This window comes from Harpegnathos saltator, unplaced genomic scaffold, assembly GCF_003227715.2.
Source record: "Harpegnathos saltator strain DR-91 unplaced genomic scaffold, Hsal_v8.6 scaffold845, whole genome shotgun sequence".
In the NCBI taxonomy this organism is placed as follows: Eukaryota; Metazoa; Arthropoda; class Insecta; order Hymenoptera; family Formicidae; genus Harpegnathos; species Harpegnathos saltator.
The window spans coordinates 282,831-304,198 of record NW_020230699.1 but is presented as its reverse complement, the minus strand read 5'-3'; the positions used below and the strand labels follow the sequence as shown (position 1 = coordinate 304,198).

Genomic DNA, 21,368 nt, shown 5'->3' with positions numbered 1-21,368 from the left:
GAGCGAGCGAGAGAGACGATTTTATCTAAGGACAATATTTTACGGGGCGCAAAATCTATCGATTATAAATTGAATCACCAAACCCGCAAGGAGGAGGAAAAATCAACTTGCGCGGCTTCCAACGGGACGTCACCTGATAGAATTTTGATTTTTCTCAACGACGTCGCTGAGAACGTATCCGCGCGCGGGTCTCCGCGAGCTAATTTCAAGGGGACATAGCCGGGGATTAAGTCCGACACCACATCCGCCACGACATCGAGGAACGTCATCTACGGCGACGCACATGCACGCCGCCGGCAACCGGGCGATTTAAAGCCGCCTGCCCGATGGCCTCTCGAGATACGCAGGAGCCGTTTATTAATACCGTAACCGTCGGGATATACGGCCCTGCCGCTTTGTATAAATTAGCGCAGTGGGGCGCGCTTAACAAGCTGGACGAAGCGTGCTCCTGAAATACGATATCAGGCTGACCGTCCGCTGTAACGAGGACGTGTGCTCGCTTATTTCCTCTCGTCGACTCGGATCCGACTCGGCGCGGACAAGGTCAAGACTCCCTCGGAGGCGTTGAGGGATGGTGTACGCTGCATTAGCGACATCCCGTCGGATCCGTTTGCCCGGCGCCGGAGAGGACTTCAAATGGACGCGATAGATCGCGGCTTAATAAAAGGGACAACGGACGTATGGCTGTATATATCAAAAATATAATGTATATATGTAAAAAAGTAATAGAATCAGAGATGGAACGATAGAAGCAACAAATAATACTACTGGGATGAACTGAAGATTGCTTCAAACGATCTATCGATTAGTCGTCGATCGTATCTTTCGCATAAGGATTCCTTTTTTGAGACTTTCTCAGACTGAGATTTGCTTGCAGCTCCTTGCAGCAAGGAAACGTACGAGCATTTCTGTGAAATTTTCTTTCCTTTCTCTCCTTTTATTTCTCTTTCTTTTTACGTATTAGTATTGATTTTTTTTATTATTTTATTCTATTATTTCATGTATATATACGTATGTACTTTACTCTTTTATTGCCAAAAAGTTTATCTTGTGAAGAAAGAAATAATCGAATTGGGAGTGGAATGTTACTTGTAAGAAAATACTTCCAAATTTAAGGATCAGGATTTTATTCACAAATTCGCATGTCTATAAATCGTCAAGTAGTTCTAATATTATGCGGAACGTAAAATTATAAACTCGAATTCAGTCGCGATTATTATATGTAGACACTACGTGGGTCTAGTCTAAAGCGAGCAATCGGCGATTATACAAAGTTTCGCGACTCCACCAAGGCCGTTCTAAGAGAGCGTGCAAGGCTACGTGAAGGAAAAATTTTACCATAAGTTGTTCTATGAAAACTGTCTCAAAGTGCATTTAAGTTTCATGAGTCTAGAAGGTCAAGCATTTCGCGTAGGATTTTGTTAGATTTATAAATCACTCCGAATCTCACTTCACGAAGGTATGAACGCGGAAATTTAGAGACCTCGCAACCTCGGGAGATTCCATTGCGCGAATATCAAACAGGACGGAAGAGCGCTAGTCGTCAGCCAGCCGCCTTTCGGGCGGATGGTCTCGTCTATTCTGCTTTGCGGTTCGTTCCAATTACGCGAGCTCGTCATTGTTTTGGATACGCGAACCTCTCCGAGAATGAGCGAAGCCTGAGATGAAAATGAGGTGCAAAACCGGCGAATATCCACATAAAAATATCTGACACAGCATGTACTATTAATTTAGACTTTTAGACAAAGAGAATATGTGCACGTAGAATGCGGCTTCTTGTGAAAGTTTTAAGTGGTCTTCTTATAAGACACTCTCGTTTTCCGCGCTACGGATCGCTACGGTTGATATCTCCTCCGAGCGAAAAATTTCGGTTCCTCCGCTGAAGAGAGAACCGACGCGTGAAACTCGCTCGCTCGTTCAAACGAATTCTGAAATTCGAATGAAAAAGGACCACAAGGATAAGCCAAGAACAATACAATTCACTCGAATGTACGACTCCGAAGCTTTGGGAAAATCCCTTGTAGAGACTTGTGAAATATTCACGCTCTCGTTTACGAAACGAGTCCCCGGGGACGGCATCTCGCTTAAGCGAACCGCTTCAACGTCTTACGCCGATGTCAAGGAAAGAAAGAGGGACAGCGAGGAGGAGGAGAAGCGTCGTCTTCGTATAGATTCATTAAGGAAATCCTTATTTAACATAATAAAGATGCTAAGGAAGAGGGTCCGCTTCATTGACACTTAATGGCTCCCGATCGAAGAGAATTGCGAGGAGGACGAACCGACTGACTTTTCTCAGGCTGACGGCGGGAGGAGTGACGCCAGTCAGAAGTAAATTACAACGATAACTTGCGAAAATTCACCTCGAGCGCGAAATATCCCGTCGAAAGGCAGAGAGATTCGCGCAACGTGCAGCGCCCGCTGCGTTCGATTTGCATATATTTGTTAAATCCAACTCTAAAATTGTGCGCGATAAATGCGCACGGCATGCGTACGCGTGTACGGGCGCGTTAATAATCAATTCGTTAATTATTCGCATAAACTGCGCATTGAATAATTTTCTCCGATCCGCCGCTCGCGGAAAATACTCGCATCTCGGCTGTCGCGGCGGAAAGAGGAGCGGCGCGTCGCTCTTTCTCGCGCGGGATTCCTCTGGCGCACACATTCTCGCGCGAAATTTATGAAATAATAAACGACAAATCCGCAGGTACGAGCGACGCGCGCGTGTCACAATCAAGCGAGATTGCGCGTTTGGAGGCGCTCACCGGCCGCAGCGCGTTTTGTTCGCGCGTGTATTCCGCCGGAATACAAATCATCGTGCGCCAACGACGCGCGCGGAAACGTTTATTCGCACGAGATGTCCGTTCTCCTTTCAAACGCGCCCGTCGACAGTTCTGCAGCGAACCTGCGAGAATCTTATCGCCCGCTCTCGTTGCATCCCCTCGCCCGCGCCGCGCGCGACTAATCCGAGGAAAAACGGCCGGGGCTTGGCGGCCACCGACGCAACTCCGCGGCAAGGAAGTCATTAAATAACAATTAAACAAGTTACAAGTCGGTAATCAGATGCATCACGTTAGCCTTGGATAATACCGTGCGACACGTAAGCTCCAATTACCGCGTACGATTCTAAGCGCGAGCCCGGCGGCGAGGGGCGAATGCGCGAGAGGAGACTTTCCAAATGGATGCCTTATCGGCCATCACGCACAGCCGACCGCTTACAAACCTATAGAAAATACGGAACGATAAGAAATGTCGTTTGCCGTTTCATCGGTGAGTCGAAAACTTGCGGGATGTCGTGAGTCTCGGGCGACCTTCCACGAGGGATGTCGAGGAGTGTACGAATGAAAAATAAATGAATAGAAAGGTACACGGATGTGACAATAAATGAACTGATCTTTCCTAGACGAAGAATCGTTAAATTTACGTGGGTATCATCCCGGAAATGAAATGAAAAATACAAAGCTTGAAACTGAGGGAGAGAGATCGACGATCGGTTGATTGGAACGCGACGATGAACGGTGAACGGTTTCTGAAAAATGTTTTTCCGAAGGAACAGAGGGAATTTCCGGTTCTCAGGAACTCAATTGGGCTCATAAGAGCCAGAAATTCTATTCGATTCGTTCATTCGCAAAGATCGATGTCCACGTGTCGTGCATGTCTAAATTAAATATTCTTATTAAAAATGATTTAAAAAAAGTGCCTCCCTTGACGGAAGTTTTCGGCGCGACCAGCTTTACGCGAGATGAAAAAGCTCGGGAAGAAATTGGCTCTTTCTTCGTCAAGGTGCAGAGGCAGATGTGCAAGAAGGCACTATGTGACTAAGATTGTTTACCTTTTTGTCCTTAATTAGAGGATTATAAGCTACGAAGGGCGGACGCAGGGTAGGGCGGAGGAGTGGCACGAGCTTTGAAAGTTGAGTGCCGCGGGCCTAAGAGGCAAGTCCACACTGATCGAATTACGATTCACGGTGGGGCAGGAACGTGCTCTCAGCGTCAGAATGACGCGACGAGAAGAATGTCGTGTGCTTTCGGTTTCCATTACCGTGGATGCCCGCGGCTCGTTGCGTTCTTCCGCGGCATTTTCTCCCTCTCGTCGCCGACGGTTCTTTTTTACGTTCGCTTAACAGTCCCTGTAAAAAGCCACGGTGACGGCATTATTGTCCTTTCCGCGTCTTCCCAACGACGTGCCTTTGTCTACCTGATTTAGTCCCACACCCGCCGCTTCAGCCCGCTCCTCTGGGCTTGTCCTGAAGTCGTGTAGGTACATAGGGTGTCCAGAAGAAACAGATTCCAGACTTACAGAGCAGTCTGACACTCATTGCACCAAAAAGTGCTCGGTGAACGTGGGCCGAAGAATCAACACTTCCAGAGTTGTAAATGTTTCTCAATTTTGCCAAGTCGTTTGTGCGCTTCCAGTACGAATTTCCGCGACAATCACGCGTGAGCAGCGGAAAGTCCTCGTGCAATTGCTGAGATACATCGCGCTTCTTCTCGTGCCGAACCTCGTTTGGAGACAATCGGTTACGATTTCGATCGGGTTGGACGATACAAATCATTCCAACCGGCAGATTTCGTCTCAACGCCGAGGCAGCGATTGGAATTATTGAGCACTGGAAGTTATAGAAAAGCGAGAATGCTGTTTGTCGACTCGCTTCGCAAATCCCCTTCACTCGAACGGAACTTTCATCTGAGAGGCAGTTTCAGCAAAGAAGGTGTCTGGAAAACTCACGGGATTGTTATCACGATTAATCTTTCATTTTTGTAAAGAGTCGGCCGTTACGATCGGCGGAGAATATAAAAATCTCAAACGTCCTTTCAACAAGCGATTGTAATTTTATTATTATATTATTGTGCAATTTTTATTTTGCAGTAAATTGTCGTGTAACTCGACTGAATCTCCCGCGTTGAGAGAATCAAATCCGGAAAATCGGACGTATCGCCGCGATTCCGACGAACGAAAATGGAAAAAAATTCCCTCGTTAACGCATGCATTCGCTGTTCTCGGCTCAAGTCGTGCGACACTTTTGTGGAGAACACTTTTCCGCGGAAAGCTAACGAGACCAAATTACCGCGATCGAGTCGCGCATGCGTTAATTATTAACGTATGGACGTAATTTCTCCTCGCCGCGCGTTTCACCGCGATGATTACAGAAATGGAACTAAAAGTGCACACTTTTTAACGTCGCAATTAAGTTCGCACCGCGAGGCGAGGCGAGGCAAGGCGAGGCGAGGCGAGGTGAAGCGAGCCGCCTAGATACGTCACGCGGAAACGTCTGCTTAACCAAATATTGAATTAACCGGCAAGCCGTCGGCGCCGACGAAGCCGCTCCTCAATTATACAGACACAGTTAAGACGTAAATCGTTAAAATCGTTCGAATTTATTAATTCATCCATTAATTTATCATATTATGCACAATATGGCGCCACGTACGCGCCATATTGTGCATAATATGATGAACGTGTCCAATTTTCTGCATTATTCGCGAATAACGATCGTGGCTCAAGTTAAGAAACTTGCCCTAAGCTCGCGTCACATACATGAGGGAATATCCTGGGAACGTGTCCTGCGCGTTCTCGGTTCTCTCACATCGTCGCGCCGTTTTTCGCCGTGACGAGATTTAAAACGTGACTTGTTGCGGCGCGGAGGAGCAGCGAGAGGTCTGCGAATTGGATGACTGCCAGGCACACATGCGGAGGGCGCGAGGCGAACGCGAGGGAAACGAGAACATTATCGGATTAGTTCGGATAATGTTAGAATTGGATGTTAGGAAAATGCTTCGACGGGCGTGCTCGCTGCGTGCTCCGCGGCTCTAAGTAAGGTCGTCCCTCATGATATTCAGCGACATTCGAGCGATTCCTTTTAATGGGTAATGGAACGATGAAACGATTCGCATCGAGATTAGCTGCGCTAATCAGCGTAATAGTTAATAACATAATCAGCGTAACGTTAATAACAGTCCACGGAATAAAATATTTATTACAAAATAGATTTGAATATATATTTAAACGCTAATCACAATATGCGGTCCGTTGCGAAAGATCCGTATTTTATAAAATATATATATATATATATTAATACGCTGCTACATATAATTATTATTAATTTTATTGTTATTATCGTCATGTGTGTGTATGTGATCTCGTTACTTCCCTTTATTTTATGTAAATGCAATAATAATAATACACAGGGAGAGGCAATAATTATTACCATTCTGCATCCGTTTTAACAGACACTACCGAGAACTCGATGCAAGGACGAATCATTCGATTAAAAAGAAAAGAAAAGAAAGAGAAGAAAAGAAAGAAAAGAAAAGAAAATCGTGAGTGATGTCTGTAATTTTGTGTGACCAATAACGACGTAAACTTAGCGGAAGAAAGCAAGTATTCGGTCGGCGAAGTTTTCAAGTACGACCTCTTAAAACGGAGAATTGCATCGTCGCGGCGCTTAAAACGGGAACGTATTTCCAATCAGAGATTCCAACGTGATGCTAAACTGCGCTAAAGGAGGCAGATCGACGGTACCTCGCGCGTTTGTCTCGTGAGACGCGAAATTCGCGACGTTCTGCTTTACGAGCTGCGAGAGACAGCAAGCTACGACGAAATCGGCGCTTCGCGCCGTCGCCGCCACTCCGCAAGTTAATTCGAACGACCGCGCGTGGAATATGTTTTTGCGATATCGAGGCAACGGGAGAGATGCTATCACCTTGGAACAATTATAGGTTTGAACCATCACGTTGCGTAACAGCCTCTCACCGTTAACGCCATGCCGCGCGCGTTTTCGTGGCTGCCCGGCCAATCTTGATTCCAACGATCGTGCTCGCGTTAATAGGGAACGCTATTTCCCGACAAAGCCTGAAGACATGACTGGCTGGCGGCCAAAGTGACGTCATAAACTGATCGCGCTAATTACTCTATTCCCGTGCGCACTCCGGAATCTCCTTGGCGTCACGCGGAATTATCATTCCCGTCAATCGCGCTTTGGTCTTAAATCTCTTCTCGCACATATTACACAGTATCCTACAAAGATTCAGATCATATTTACCTGCGATATCTCGACATCGAATAACATATTAGACAGCGAGAGCCTTGTATTTTTCTCGGGGCAATAATTGAGCGAAAAATTGAGCGGGTTGTTAACAAAGCTGCAGGGATTACTTACTGCACGTATAAAAGTATCGATTTGCGGGAGGTGTGTGTTTAAAATATAGTGCGTCTCGCTGTTTGTGAAAAACTACAAGCGCAACGTCCAGCAAAAAGATCCGCAGGTGGATAATTTCCCAGCGCCGCGCGCGTACCGAAGTGAAATATTTGTCACATACATCGATCGTCATACTCGTCACACAAAAAGAAACAGGGACAGTTTGAAGAGAGAGAGAGAGAGAGAGAGAGAGAGAGAGAGAGAGAGAGAGAGAGAGAGAGAGAGAGAGCGGACAATGATCACGCGAGAGACAAATGATAATAACGATTAATTGACGGGCGATTAAGTGATCTTGCGAGATATCGAGCTTGTCACTCGAGAGTCCGCTCGCGTTCGCTCGCCACTCTCGTTCGTGGCGCACGTACGAACACACATACGTCACGCCACGCGAAAATTCCAACGCGGCGAGCGTCGATAACGATCAATAGTTTTGCGAGATTGCGAAGCCGAGCGCACATGCACGCGATGCAAAGGAAAGTAAAAAACATCGCCGGGTCTAATAAGTCGGTGCACGAATGGCGCATCGACGAAGTCGCTGAGTCGCGACATCGTCGAGATATTCCACCCCCTCACCCCCCGGTCTCACCCCCGCCGCTGCGGCGAGACGGAGGGATCCATAGCCGGCCGGCTGTCCCAAAGTCGCGATGCTATCGTTGTGTCTAACTGAACTCTAATTACAGTGTTCAAGAGACAGATGGATCCTTCTTCGAGAGCTTCACCGCGTTATCCTGGAAGCAGGAGAATCGGAGGCGCGCTGTCCTGCAGGAAGCGGAAGCGAGAGCGATGGAACCGCAACCGCCGTCCAGAAACTCGACTTTGATTTCGCAACCGTATCGGCTTAGCAAAAAGGAGGTCGGTATATGCAGCCTCTCTCCGTCTCCGTTGTGCGAACTGAGCGTGCGATTCTTTGTAGTTTCTTCTTCCTCTTCTTCTCCCTCTTGCTTCTTAACCCTCACCTTGTCCCCACGACTTTAGCTCTATGCCCTTCCGCAAACGAATACGCGCGATATATACTCTTTTATCACGAAAGTTTTGCGCGCTTGGACGCTCTTGAGTGTACTTCCTTTCCCCCTTTTTCCCCCTTTCGTGCCCGCAGCGCGCTCACAGCCGCGGATTGAAACTCATCTCGCTCGTTACTTTCTGCTGGTTCGGTAGCCGAAGTGAAATTTTCGCGGCCGCTGTTATAACGAACGTCGACGAGCTCGCCGCGCCTTTCGCGACGGCGAATCGCGTGCAGCTCTAGGCCGCTACATTCAGCACGCGTCATCCTGCTCGCGACGAGGGCTTGCATGCGGACGAGTAGTTACGTCTGTTCCCCACACAAACACACACACACACACACACACACACACACACACACGCATGCACGGCGAGTTTGAAGTATTATCTTAAGTAGATAAAGTCGACCGCACGTAGTAGGGTCAGACGGGCGCGCTCGCTCGTGGATCGAAATAACAGCGAACGCGTAATGAAAGTACGCTATATCGCACCCGTTGTCTTCATGTACGGCTCGCACGAGGACGAGGAGAATAACTCGTCGTATTCCCGGCTCTCACTGCCGCGTCCGATTCGGAAGACGAGAATTTTCTTGGATTTCAACATCTCACACCGGCTTCTTAACAACGCGACGCGACGGTTTGTCTGGATGCGAGGCGCCGCGCCGCGCCGTTTCGTTTTCGCGCGACGTAGAACTCGCGTATTTTCCGTGGAGGCGCGAATCTAAAATGCAAATTCGCCCGCGTAAATGTAACGCAGAGTGCGTAACGCCAAGTGTACAAATCTACGGCCCGACTCTCTCTCTCTCTCTCTCTCTCTCTCTCTCTCTCTCTCTCTCTCTCCCCCTCTCTCTCTCTCTCTCTCCCTCTCTCTCTCTCCGCCTGCGCAGAGAAAGAGAGGACGAGAGTCACGTCTCACGTATTTCCGTCGCTCCGCCAGATCGGACGTGTATAAATTCGAATGAATTTCGCCATTCGCGCACGCGAGCACCCGCAAATCTAATATGGATCTCTGCGGATCCGTGCACGTTTGCGCGTTCACGTAGATTTATAGATCCATCCGTCATGGATGAAGAGAGTTGTGTATTCTTTTTCCGTGTGTGCGCGCGCCTGCGTGCGATTTTTCGCGTTTCTGTCGCGCTTGTCTTTTCCTTTGCCTCCCTCTTTCCCTCTCTCTTCGCAGAGAGATAAAGAGCGCAGGAGGGAGAGTCGCGCAGAAAATAAATATCCACCGCGCGGGAAAACACTTTTAAGTAAATAGCGTTTCAGGCGAGAGTTCGCGGAGGCTTTCTACGAAGTTTTCTCGCGCTTGCTCGCACCAAGCGCAGCGAGTATTCGCGCGCTTCGATGTTTCCTTTCCTCGTTTGCATTCTCCTTCGTCGTGCTGAGTCGTCTCGGTCGCGGCTCTCTTTAATGCTCATCCATGCCCCCTGTCTGGGATACCCTCGATGTAGCGCGAAAGTTGCAATGCGCCGCGCTTCGAGGGAGAATAATGGGCGAAAAGCCGGGGTTGTTTCTTTGTTAAAAGGAGAAGGGGATAGGAGAAGGAAATTCTTTCCGCAGCATTGGGGAATGACGACGAGAAACGAGGATTACGCTCCTGCGACTTATTTGCAATGATCATGCCGACGAACCAATAAACAAGCTTCTTCTTACTTCCTTGAATATGAAATAATATTCAGCACAAGGCGCAAAGTAACCATGACACAACCCCCGTAGCTTCTTATCAACGAGAGATTTGAAATAAAAATACCAATGTCGGGACATGTATTTTATTCTGGACATTTTTTTTCGTTCGGTTTCTAAATTCGAATATTTAAACTTTCAACATGGAACATATGTAAGTATTTAAAATATTTAATGTCCTGGCATTGGCATACCTTTTACCATGTTTAAGTATAATTATTTTTCTGAAAATTTCTCCAAACTTTATGTGCTGTCGCTTCGTTAAATTCACCTGCTTTTGTGAGTGCGTCACGTCGATAAAAAATATAATAACGAGGAAAGCGCTTGTATATATCCTCACGAGTTGAAAAGCGCAAACTTGCGTCCAAGTTGCGAAAGCGCGAAGCCTCTTGGATCGGTTTTACGCTCTATCTCCCATGAAATGAGTTTGTAATCTAGCAGCTATAATGAACACTGTATTGCTTGAAATTCCTGCGAAAAGGAGCGGAGAGGAAGTTCAACGAGACAAAGGAAATCCTTAAGTCGCAATTTAATCGTCTTTCAGTGGGACTGTCGATATATATATATATATATATATAATTTTCGCAGAGAGAGAATCCGACGCATTTTTTTAATAGCGTGCACGACGTCGTATTCCTCATGTATAAGTAGAATTATATAAATGTTTTGTCTATCCTAATTACCTAAAATACTTCTATTGTGTTTGATGTTATGAAAAAATATATAAACAAAAAGTTGCACTATTCAAGGAGATAATTATGATGATAGGAACCTTTTTTTTCTTTCAAAGTTATTTTCTTGTCAAAAATCTCAAGGTTAAGATTATTTTTTAAATAAAACCATATTTTTGTTTGAATCATCTTATAACCGAATAGATTTTAACAAATTGCGATCAGACTTTTTTTTTTTTTGAGGAATTCTTACGTTCAGTTTATCATTTCTTTCCGATGTCACACTTTTCTCCCTTCCTTATTCTTGCACCTCTCTTCAAGAAAATGAAATTACTACCTGCCAAATATTAATTGATTCATTCATTCATTTATTTAGTGTTTTACTTACATTAAACTTATTGCAAGCAACAGACGAAGGGAGGAACTGTTTCGAAGCCTCATCTGAAAGAAATAAGCAAAGCAAAGTGTATTATTAAAAACAACAAAATCAAAGATTGCACCGCGCCTTTTCCAGATGGAGCAATTGTACATAGAAGTCCTTTACACGATCGCGAACACAGTGGGCGCCAGCACGGGCCAATACGCACATTACAAGGAGGATCTGTATCGGTACGCGCAAGAAGCGTTCGGCGTCCCGCAGGATCAGCACCGACGATATCTCAATATTGCCTCGGAGGAGAAGGTATGCCGGGCAGCTTATTGACTTTTCTCGCGGAGGCGGCGGCAACACGGACGAAAAATGTGTTGCCGTTGGACGTTCTCGGTCGTTATCGGCGACTTGGCGAAAATAAACGGCACGTAACTTATCTATCGTTGTTGCAGCCACCTATCGTCGTGCTGAGCGTGGTGGTGATCGAAGCCGACGGGCTCGAGGCGAAGGACGTCAACGGTGAGTGGATTCCGTCGCGTCGCAACGCGCCGAGCTTAACTCTCTCGCGACTGCTAAATGATTCCGAGAAAGAACAATCCAAAAAGAGAAACAAGAGAAAGATGACGGGGAAGAAAGAAGAGTCCTCCGGCGAAAGCAAATTCCGACCGCGAATGAATACATGACGAGATCGTATTCTTTGGTTAATTTAACGAGCCGCGCTTTAACTTCAACTTCAGGCTAATTGAGTTACGTGGGAAATGTTTAATCCTGAAAATTTCAAAGCGCCCCGCGATAAACTCGCGTGTCGGCTCTCTCCTGGAAGCTTTCGTCGGCTGAAACACTCTGACGCCGGCGAAGCAGCCAGCCAGAGACATTCGCGATCGACTAACGGTGATTGATTTCGAGATTAGATGCTTTAATTATCCGGTGTTTCGCCGTTTTCTCTTACGCCGTAGATACGTCGTAATTCGCGAGTTCGAGAGGGTGGATTCGAGAATGATTGGGGGAGTAGGAAAATGGGGCGCGAGCGGCATCGCAGACACGCGATTCGCGTAGGCAGGTATATACGCGAGGTCGCTTTCACCGTAAGAACGCTGTCACTTACCTTCCCCAGGATTCAGCGATCCTTACTGCATGCTGGGAATACAGCCCGGCAACGCAGGTGCGCCGTTGAGCCCGCAAACGAACTTAACGGCGCACTCGCCGCACACACCCCCGGCATCCCCGCGGCAAACGACTCGCGCCTTGTCTGATGGCGGCGAGAACGAGAATTCGCATCACGAGAAGCTCCGCAAGCATCACAGGTAAGCCGGCAGGCGATGCGCGAAAGCAGGCAGGGCGAGGTTGGTTTAATTCGCGCGCGAGGAGAACGTACGAAGGAGAAAAAAGAAGGAACGCTTTCGTCGGACAAGCCAGGAGCGGCGCAACATGAAACTCGCGAGATGGGAAAGACCGAAAATGACGCATGTGTCTGCTGTCGGAGAAAGGAATTCTCGGGATATATAAAAGTAATAGAATCATTGTAGTCGGAATAATTGTTTATCATTAACCTTCTAGGTCCGTGAGATGACTGTAGTCGTCGCTACATGTACTCCTCAGAAAGCCGTGTGATGCTTTAAGGCATCGCGAAGTTATTCGCGAAGATTTTCATAAAGCAATATATATTTTTCTTTATCTTTTTACTCCAATATTTAAGTCTTTGTGTATAATTTTGTTTTGTATGGCTCGACTTGCTGGGGATTGGAGTTAAGGAAAAATTCGCCCGGAAAGGGTTGATCCAAAAGGGAGAAAGAGAAAAATAAGCGTCCCTCCAGATTGTACGCTCAAAGTAACGTTTGACGTGGAGTGATTTTCGAGTGATTTTCGGCAAAAATCATTTATGATCGCCCACAATCCACCACGGCAACATAAATTTAATAACTGCGATTCAATATCGAGAGAGAATATACGTTTGCTCGTATTCGCATTTTTCCACAGAGTTCGATCCACTGCGCAACGCGAACTGATGGGTCATGAGATTAACCTTTTCGCTACCATTTTGCGTCGCTGCAGCGGTTTCCCGTTAAACGACTTTTTAGGACGATACACCGTCACAGTGACTCTCTTCTACGCGGAGAAAAAAGATTGCTTGTAACAACGTGACGATGGATGGACCGAACGCGTTTTTGTTTTGAAGAAAAGCGGGATTTCTGGCTCTTAGAGGCGAATACGATTCGTGAGAAATTTCCTCCGTCGTTTTTCTCCGCCCATGACTTGCATCGAGAGCCAACGAGTAGCCAGCGTTGTTGTTGAGCAGCGATTTCCTCAACACCTTCGATGCCCCAGATACAACTTTCACTCATTAGTCATTAATTTACTTTAAACTGACGTAGATATAGTCAAAGTTGCGACAATTACTCCTCGCTGAGTTTCGCGCACATCCAACAGCAGAACTCTTTCTCCTTTAATAATCCATGGAAGTTGAATTTTCTTTTTCTTTCGCTATCTTTTTTCTTCCTTGACGTACGAACTAAATTACATAGTAACTGGCTGCGTTCGCAGCCAAAGGGTGGCCGTAGCGAAAGGGTTGAACCCTATTGCGTGCGTATGCATATATGTGTGTGTGTGTAGTATCTGCTAGATTAAAGCATCCGGCAGAATTCCCTATTTAGCCCGGCGACAGATGTTGTGTCAAGCATTCGTCAATAAAGCTGTTTCTGCCCACGACACACCAAAGGCTCCATTCTTTATTTCTCGCAGGACAGGCCGCGAGAGCCGTAGACGTAGACGTGAAACTTTCTCTCCCCTCTGCGGCGATTTGTCTTCCGCCTCCCCCTCGGACAATCGCGAATAATCCGCTATCGATTGTCGATGCTAACGGCGCGAGGACAACGCGATCGCGATCGCGTTGGTACTGTATTTTCGAAAACGTTGTTCGCTGTGAAATATTGCGGCGCGTCTACCATTATCGGCGACTGAGATGGGACAATGGCAGCGCGCGCTACTTAAGATAAGTGCACACCTGAGCGTGGCGATTAATATCGCGTGGGAAATGATGCATAACTGAGACTCGCTCACATTCAAAGGATTAAAAAGTATCGATTCGCGCGATTCCTTTGGCGAGAAATCCAGCGCGATCCACGGCTCGGCTTGGTGGCAGCTCAAACCTCGTGAGACTTTGTGGACCCAAAGCCGTTATTTGAACAGCCGTTACAGCCGTCTCGAGTGAGATACTCAGGCTTTGAGATCAGAAACATCAAATAATTCAGACCTAAAAACTCTGATCTGACGCTCGATCAGCATCTGAGTGTGTCGCACAAGACAAGTTTCGTGTGACGTCTATTTAACACGAGCTTTAGAATTCGCCACGAGTTTCTCAGTTGAATCGCGACCGCAAATACAGGGTGGCTCGATCAAGTCAGTTTCCTAGGGTTTCACTAGGATCTGCAGAAAGAAATCCCAACGAGCAGGGATATCAAAGTGAAGGTGAATATAGTCGATAAGAGTGGAGGGCTAGGATAGGAACTGTTGCTGGATGATCATTCAGATCTTGGCGGGAGGGTAAAATTGCTCGACCGTAACAAAGGAATTTCACCCTTGCGTTACTCACCGGCAAAAACGATGACTTTACCAAATCTGCGACCGACTTTCAGACCACCCTGTACACAACGTTGCGCGCATCGTATAATCAAGGAACGAAGGATCGGAGCCACGCAATCGGATAGGCCGGCGAATCTCGGCTAGCGCGTTACGAATCCACACATCGGCCGGTGATAGCCACGCATTTACCGCGTGTTAACTCCGACATTTGCGACAATGCGGCGAGACGCACAATGGACGCGTCGGATGCGGCAAGTTCTGACGGCGAGCGTCGTTCCCTGTCGTTCGGTCAAAGAACGGTGGAGGAGGAGAGGCGAGGAACACACATAGAGAGCAAGGTCCATTTTGCTGTGTATCTTCCGCGCATTGTTCCGTTCGCCACCTAGCGGTATAAATAAGGTGATTAATACGAAAGCGGAACAGTGCATCGCGAGCTCTGCCGCAGCGAGACGCGCGACGCGCCGAGCGTCGAGTCGTCGTTGCGCTTCTTCGTCGTTTCCGCACGAAATCCCAGCTGGACAGCGCCGACAACCGACGATACCATGCTGCATCTTGGCATAGAGGAGATGGAAGCCATGTGAGAAAAACTTGGAATATATATATATATATATCGTGTATGAATATATATATATATATACACACGATACACGTCCTGCGCCGACGGCGACGGCGACAAGAACGACGGAGACGAGGAGGAGAACGAGGACGACACAGTTTGCCAATTAGCATCAAAATTCCAGTTTCGGAAATTAGCGCAGCGAGCGCGCCGTGCTCGTGCACTGTCGAATACCTAATTAAGAGGAGAACAATCGTGAGAGAGACGCAGCGCAGCATATAATTGCGACATAGTTGAAAAGTTGTCAGCACAGAACAGAACTTGCGCGATGTCGCTCTTCGAAGGAATTAGGATTCGATGTCACGCAGTATTTACGGGTATCGGACGATAAGTTCAGACGTTGTTTCCGCGTTTCGGGATTTTGGAATTTTAACGCTAGGCACTTCCGTCCCGCGACGACGGCGAGTGGGTAAGTCGCCGGCGAGTCGCTTCAACGAGACTGCGGTCGGGCGGCGAGAAATCGAAACGGGAAGTCGGGAACAGTGCGCGATGAGAGGCGAACGTTTGGAGATTAGGACGAGCGGTCGGAGCGACGAGTGTTGGCGGTTAGTAAACTGTCCCATTCGAAATCAGTTTCAGGCTCTCGTTTAAGCGCAAGGAGCACAGCAGCAGGCGGGAGCACCGCGAGTCCTTGAGCAGCGCTTTACCCGCGAAGTTTATTCGAGCCACCTCGGTGAAGCCGCACACGCTGAGCCCGCGATGGAACGAGAAGTTCCGTTTGTAAGCGAAAACTTCGGGGCCTGGTCCCCTCGTAAATTGGCGCGCAATGGCGATTCTCTGTATTAGTTTAAGCAGCGGTAATTCGTGTACATGCATAACCGTGCGCTCCGATTCCTCTTTCAGCGACATCGACGACGTCAGCACGGACAACCTCCATCTGGACATATGGTGAGTTCGCGTGTGCATCTTTTCTCTTAAAGGCATTGCAAAAGTCAGAGCCATGTTCCTCGTGTGTACAGGATGTCCCTGATCCGCGCTCATCATTTGCACAGCGCTACTTGCCATGAAAAGTTTTGACAATTTTCACAGACGGCAATAAAGCTTGGAAATTCTTCCCGAGAAAGGACAAATTTTCAGGAAAAATAGCAATGTGTAAATAGTGAGCAAGAATTATGGAGCACTCTGTGTGTGTGCGTGTGTGTGTGTGTACCTCTCTCTTGGAATTTAGAAAAAAGTTTGAAAAATTTATTCGTTGGAGTCGAGGAGATGAGTGAGATAGTAATAGCGATATGACAATGAGAGATGATTAATTGCGATGTAATTGTATGACTTTAATACAATCTTGATACGAACGTCTCCTGCGAATTACACCGAAAGTTCTCGATCGAGCGAGACCTTAGAATCGCAATAATGATTTCAGGGACCACGACGACGAGTCCTCGGTGTTCGACGCGGTAATTAAACTCAATGAAGTGCGGGGTGTGAAAGGGCTCGGACGGTTCTTCAAGCAGATCGCGCAGAGCGCCAGATCTGGAAGTCAGGACGACTTCTTGGGTTGCGTGAACATTCCCTTACAAGTGATTATCTAATCAGTTCACTTCTTTCTTACTTAATACATCGTAAACCGTACGATTAAACCGTTCTGAAACACTTTCAATAGGACTAAATATTAATTTCAAGATATAAATTTCAAATATTAATTTCAAAAAATAATACGTCTCTGGCACAAAGGAGCCGATTAAACATAGTTATTAAGTTCGCGAAATTCTAAATTATTATTTCCAGATTATTTTCCGGCGACTCTCGTTTGCATGCCCCATATTAAAGTGCATTCTAATGACTCGTGTCGAAAATAAAATTGCAGACCGAGCACGTACATGAACATACGCGCGTTCTTTGTGCAGGATATTCCGAGCACCGGGCTCGACCAATGGTACAAACTTGAGGCACGAACACAAAGGAGTAATATCCAAGGCAGAATCAGACTGAAATTATGGCTGTCGACGCGAGAGGACCGGGGAACGTCCGAGGAGGATAATTGGGGCGAACTGAGGCAACAGGAAAGGCTCTACACAGTATTCCTCAATCACGAGATGAACAAACAAGGGGTACGTATAACCGTATAACGCACACGCTCGCGCGCATTCGCCGCGCGGAAAATGTTGTTTATATCACATATTCCGCATAACAGCGTCGTATATTTTCCTCTGGAAATACTGTGCCACGGTAAAGCCGTGTGCACCTACGTTGTTAGACGTGCAATATGGAATCATCGCGTTATAAATCGACCCACATGTGCGTGTAGTCGTAATATTTCAGCCGGTTATTTGGAAGCAACGAGGGAATATGAACGAGATGAACAAACGCGAAAACGCGTACGTTCTCGCGCGGGAGATCCTTTTCTTATCGCGAGTGATTTGTTTTTCATCGCGCCGATTTTATCTACCAGCCGAAAATAGATGTGATGTAAATCTGCTGACAACAGCTTCACTCGTCCCTTGGGTCACGCGATGAACAAAGGCTATATCTCTTACAAACGCTTCACACGGCATTCGTGTCTCTATCATGTGGAACAACAAAATTTAAATATATTAAAGATTTACTGCGAATATTAATAATCATTATTAATATCAAAGTAATAATATATTATGGAAATTTGACAGAAATTTGTAATAAATTTATTGCGCGCTGCAATATAAGAGATACACATCGTTGTCAATGTGATTTGACGATTAATTCAAAAAATAAAAATGTAGCATATTATATTTGCTCTATAAGTGAAATTTGAAAAATTGTAAAATTTTTCTCCGTCTCCGATTGTTTCACGTCGTGAAAGTCTATCTAGGGAAAATAAGAAATAATGGAATAAAACGGAACAAGTCGCAAGGGTATTTTCTTCATCACATATTCATGATCCACGGATCGTTGGCCGGACGCGTGTTTATACGCGATTGATTGATACGTGTTCTTCAGGCAGACTTCACCGGAGAACTGCCGCAAACTGCGCTGACGATCCTGCATCAACATGCGGTGCAAGGTGACGTGACCGAGTTACAGCAGGCTTTAATAAGGTGGGTGGCGAGTTCTCGACAGCCCGCCGTGGATCCGCGAACGCTTCATCGGTTACTCCAGGTAAGGAGCGTTGCGCGAGCCGACTTGTGTTTCGTGTTGCACGGCGAATGTCGGGATTAATTTTTGAGCTGATGTAACGTTTGCGGATTTTAATTGTCCCGCGAACTCAGGAGCTCAACAACCGATGGCACACGGAGACCTTGTCACGTGACGCGGAGCAGTGCCTGGCAGATTCCTTCAACGATTTCTTGGAGGTGTCCCTGAAGAAGGTCAGGCAACACCGAGTGCTATACCCGCCTCAGCACGAACCGACGTTAGTGAAACTGGAGTACCTGCTCAGGTGAGCTTTAACGAGATACATGAATAACACCAAACTGCATGGAAAAAAGAGATGGATTGAATTCATTTTGATTGAAGAAAATAAAATTTCTAATCTCGAAATCTAATAAGTTTGTAATTATGAGTCAAGCTTGATTCTGAAGCGACTATTCTAAGAACTAGAAATTTGTTTCTCCTCAATTAAAACGAGCGCTGAATTCGCTCACGTTGCAACCAATCTTTTTTCTACGCGCGCAAGAAGGAAGAAAATCGAATCTCTGACTTTTACCGACTCCAATTTTCACGATTTTGTACGTTGCAATTGGCGATCTGTGCAGTAATACGAAGAATCGTCGTTCTGCTTGTCTTCCAGGTGCCTGGGACTTCTCTCGAACATGAAGGCTTTCCGCACTTGTTGTCCCTTCAACAAGGAAATTCGAGGAGAAATCATTACCGCTCTCAGGAAGGGAACACTTGAATGGTAAATTGCTTCTTGCAAAATAAAACCGTCCAATTATAACATGTGAAATTAATTTCACACGCGCGTGTGTGTAAAATGTCGTCGTTGAAACTCTCTGGAGAAACGAGCGACTGTACGATTCCAGGAAATGCGGAGTAAAGACGGAAATAGTAGCACGAGACACGTCGAAACTTTCACCGAGTTCAATTCTAATTTCACAGGTATGAAGACACCAGGCAGCAGACAATGTGCCACGATCAGGAACCCGATCAGGACGCAGACCGGGTCCTGCAAGACTTCACGAACTTGGTAACCGCATTATTGGTCGATCTGGAGCAGGGACTTGAATGTTATAACAGTCTCTTTGAAAGGTAAGTTTCTCTCGCGAATTTGCTTTGGAAGACGGAACAAAAATTTAAGTTGGGAAACGTGGAACTTATTGAGAAAATAAGAGCTCCGGCGAGGATTTTCGCGTTAAAAGACGCGAGCGGTATTAGCAGTTACGTTTGCTTCGTGAATTTGCGTATTTGCACAATGCTTTCTCTTTTTGTCGACCATCTGGCAAAGTCTGATAGACACATTTTTATTTCTTGAATTTTTGAACAAATCTAATTATCTCTGAGAAAATTTGTATTTTACATCTTTTTATATTTCCGGAGATTTTTCTTTTAATCAAAGCAAAAATTTGTCTCTTAATAAAATATACGTAATTTCTTGCATATTACAAGAGTATCTTGTTTAACCAAATAAATAAATAAATAATTATCTTCTTCTGTTTTGCAATTAATATATCGTTGGTGTACCGCCGAGAGTTAATACGAACAATGTTTGTAACTTGTGCATTAATTAAGTCAGATAGACGCATCAATATTCGGATAATGAGCAATTTGCATGATCACAGGACGTTAAATCTGTGTGTTTCAGCACGAACGGTGTGCCATATTTTTCGGCAGTTTACAAGCAACTGGAGAAGCTGGTAAGGATGCAAGTGAGGGAAACGTTCCTCGTGAACGGACAAATAAGTGATATTTATATTATATATACATATATATATATATATATATATACATAAATAGGTTTCCACTTGTGATATCTGGCAACGAGATGTCGCGTCAAAGACACACTGTCACATAACACATCATTATTTTTTATTCACTGTGTCGTCGAGCTGGATGTGCTATGTTTGGCTTAAACGCTTTATTCGAAACGTCGATCGTGTCTGCGAGAGCAGAGAGATTCGAGTCCAAAAGTCATTTCGATTATTGCCACCGTAAGCCGCCCGAGTCGGAGAGCGTGAGAATATTAACCGCGAGATGCGTTTCGAAGAGATTCAAATTCGGCCGAATTTCAAAGTCCGATCCTGTAACTTGATTCGAGAAAATATCAGAACCCACTGACTTCAATGAGTCCGATCGACGTCCTTGCATCGAAATAACAATACATATTACAGTTTATATATAAGGTGTCCCAAATATTTACCGTGTGTAGCCTTGCAAAAAGACGTACGGGGCGGCTAAAGATCGATTGTACAAGTATCGTATGTAAAGAGAGAAAAAAGATATGATTTGCAAAGGAGAAATGGAGAAGAAAAAGCAAGTGAGGAAAGAGGTGAATCGAGTTGTCGCAGATAAGCTGCAAAGCCTGTTTTAATGTTGCGCCGGACACCCTGTAAATAAACGAGTCGCAGTGACCTGAAGGCCAGGTTGAGAAAGGGCTTGACGACGAGAATTACAAATGTCCATCAGGTCAGCGCGATTTTACTGTACACGAGATGTTTGTCCATAGCTGGCGGAACACGTGGCGAAACACATGGAGAACACTTCCGAGGTACTTTTTCAAACGCCACCACAAGATATTAAACCCTCTCTCTCTCTCTCTCTTTCTCTCTCCCTCTCTCTCTCTCTCTCTCTCTCTCTCTCTCTCTCTCTCCCCCTCTCTCTCTCTCTCTCTCCCCCTCTCTCTCTCTCTCTCTCTCTTTCTCTCCTTCACTCTTTCTCTCTCTTTATTATTGACCTCTCTCTCTCTCTATCACTCTCTCGCTCTCTTTCTCCCTTTCTTTCTTTGTTTCGATTTCCCTGTATAATGTAAAATTGTCAAAATTGTCGTGTACGTCGCATTTTTACCTGCATACTTGGCGAACTGCAAGTCAAGCTATTGACCAAACGCACGAGATCTCTCTTCTTATTATCGATTGAACCCAGATTAGTACAATGACGACAGTATGCGCTAAAGGAAGCTGCGCGAGTATGCAGTTAAACAGACGTGGTCGACTTAGTAATCGCTGAGTACATTTAATTATACGTACGTTAAAACACACGTGAGTTCTGAGCTGAGCAGCCCGTCGTTTCGATCGAGCGTGACACGCTCGCGCGACACTTTGTAACGAGATCCGAGATTCCCATGTAAATATATGTAGCGATCATTTCTCGACGCAGGGAAGCATACTCGCTCAACATACATATCAAC

General features: G+C 46.1%; 1 protein-coding gene across 2 annotated transcripts in view; it reads left to right on the top strand.

Annotated features, from left to right (window-relative positions):
• Positions 1–21,368, top strand: part of unc-13-4A (BAI1 associated protein 3) — a 95,600-nt gene that overhangs the window by 63,659 nt on the left and 10,573 nt on the right. The window contains exons 4-17 of one of the 2 annotated variants that reach the window (XM_011145192.3): positions 7,876–8,047; positions 11,062–11,229; positions 11,370–11,436; positions 12,032–12,221; positions 15,686–15,832; positions 15,956–16,000; positions 16,473–16,629; positions 16,957–17,160; positions 18,026–18,184; positions 18,295–18,464; positions 18,816–18,923; positions 19,124–19,273; positions 19,827–19,878; positions 20,688–20,729. In XM_011145192.3, the coding sequence (XP_011143494.2) occupies positions 7,876–8,047; positions 11,062–11,229; positions 11,370–11,436; positions 12,032–12,221; positions 15,686–15,832; positions 15,956–16,000; positions 16,473–16,629; positions 16,957–17,160; positions 18,026–18,184; positions 18,295–18,464; positions 18,816–18,923; positions 19,124–19,273; positions 19,827–19,878; positions 20,688–20,729 (1,831 nt within the window). The remainder of the gene's footprint in view (positions 1–7,875; positions 8,048–11,061; positions 11,230–11,369; positions 11,437–12,031; positions 12,222–15,685; positions 15,833–15,955; positions 16,001–16,472; positions 16,630–16,956; positions 17,161–18,025; positions 18,185–18,294; positions 18,465–18,815; positions 18,924–19,123; positions 19,274–19,826; positions 19,879–20,687; positions 20,730–21,368) is intronic. The other variant, XM_025307307.1, reaches the window with a different exon arrangement.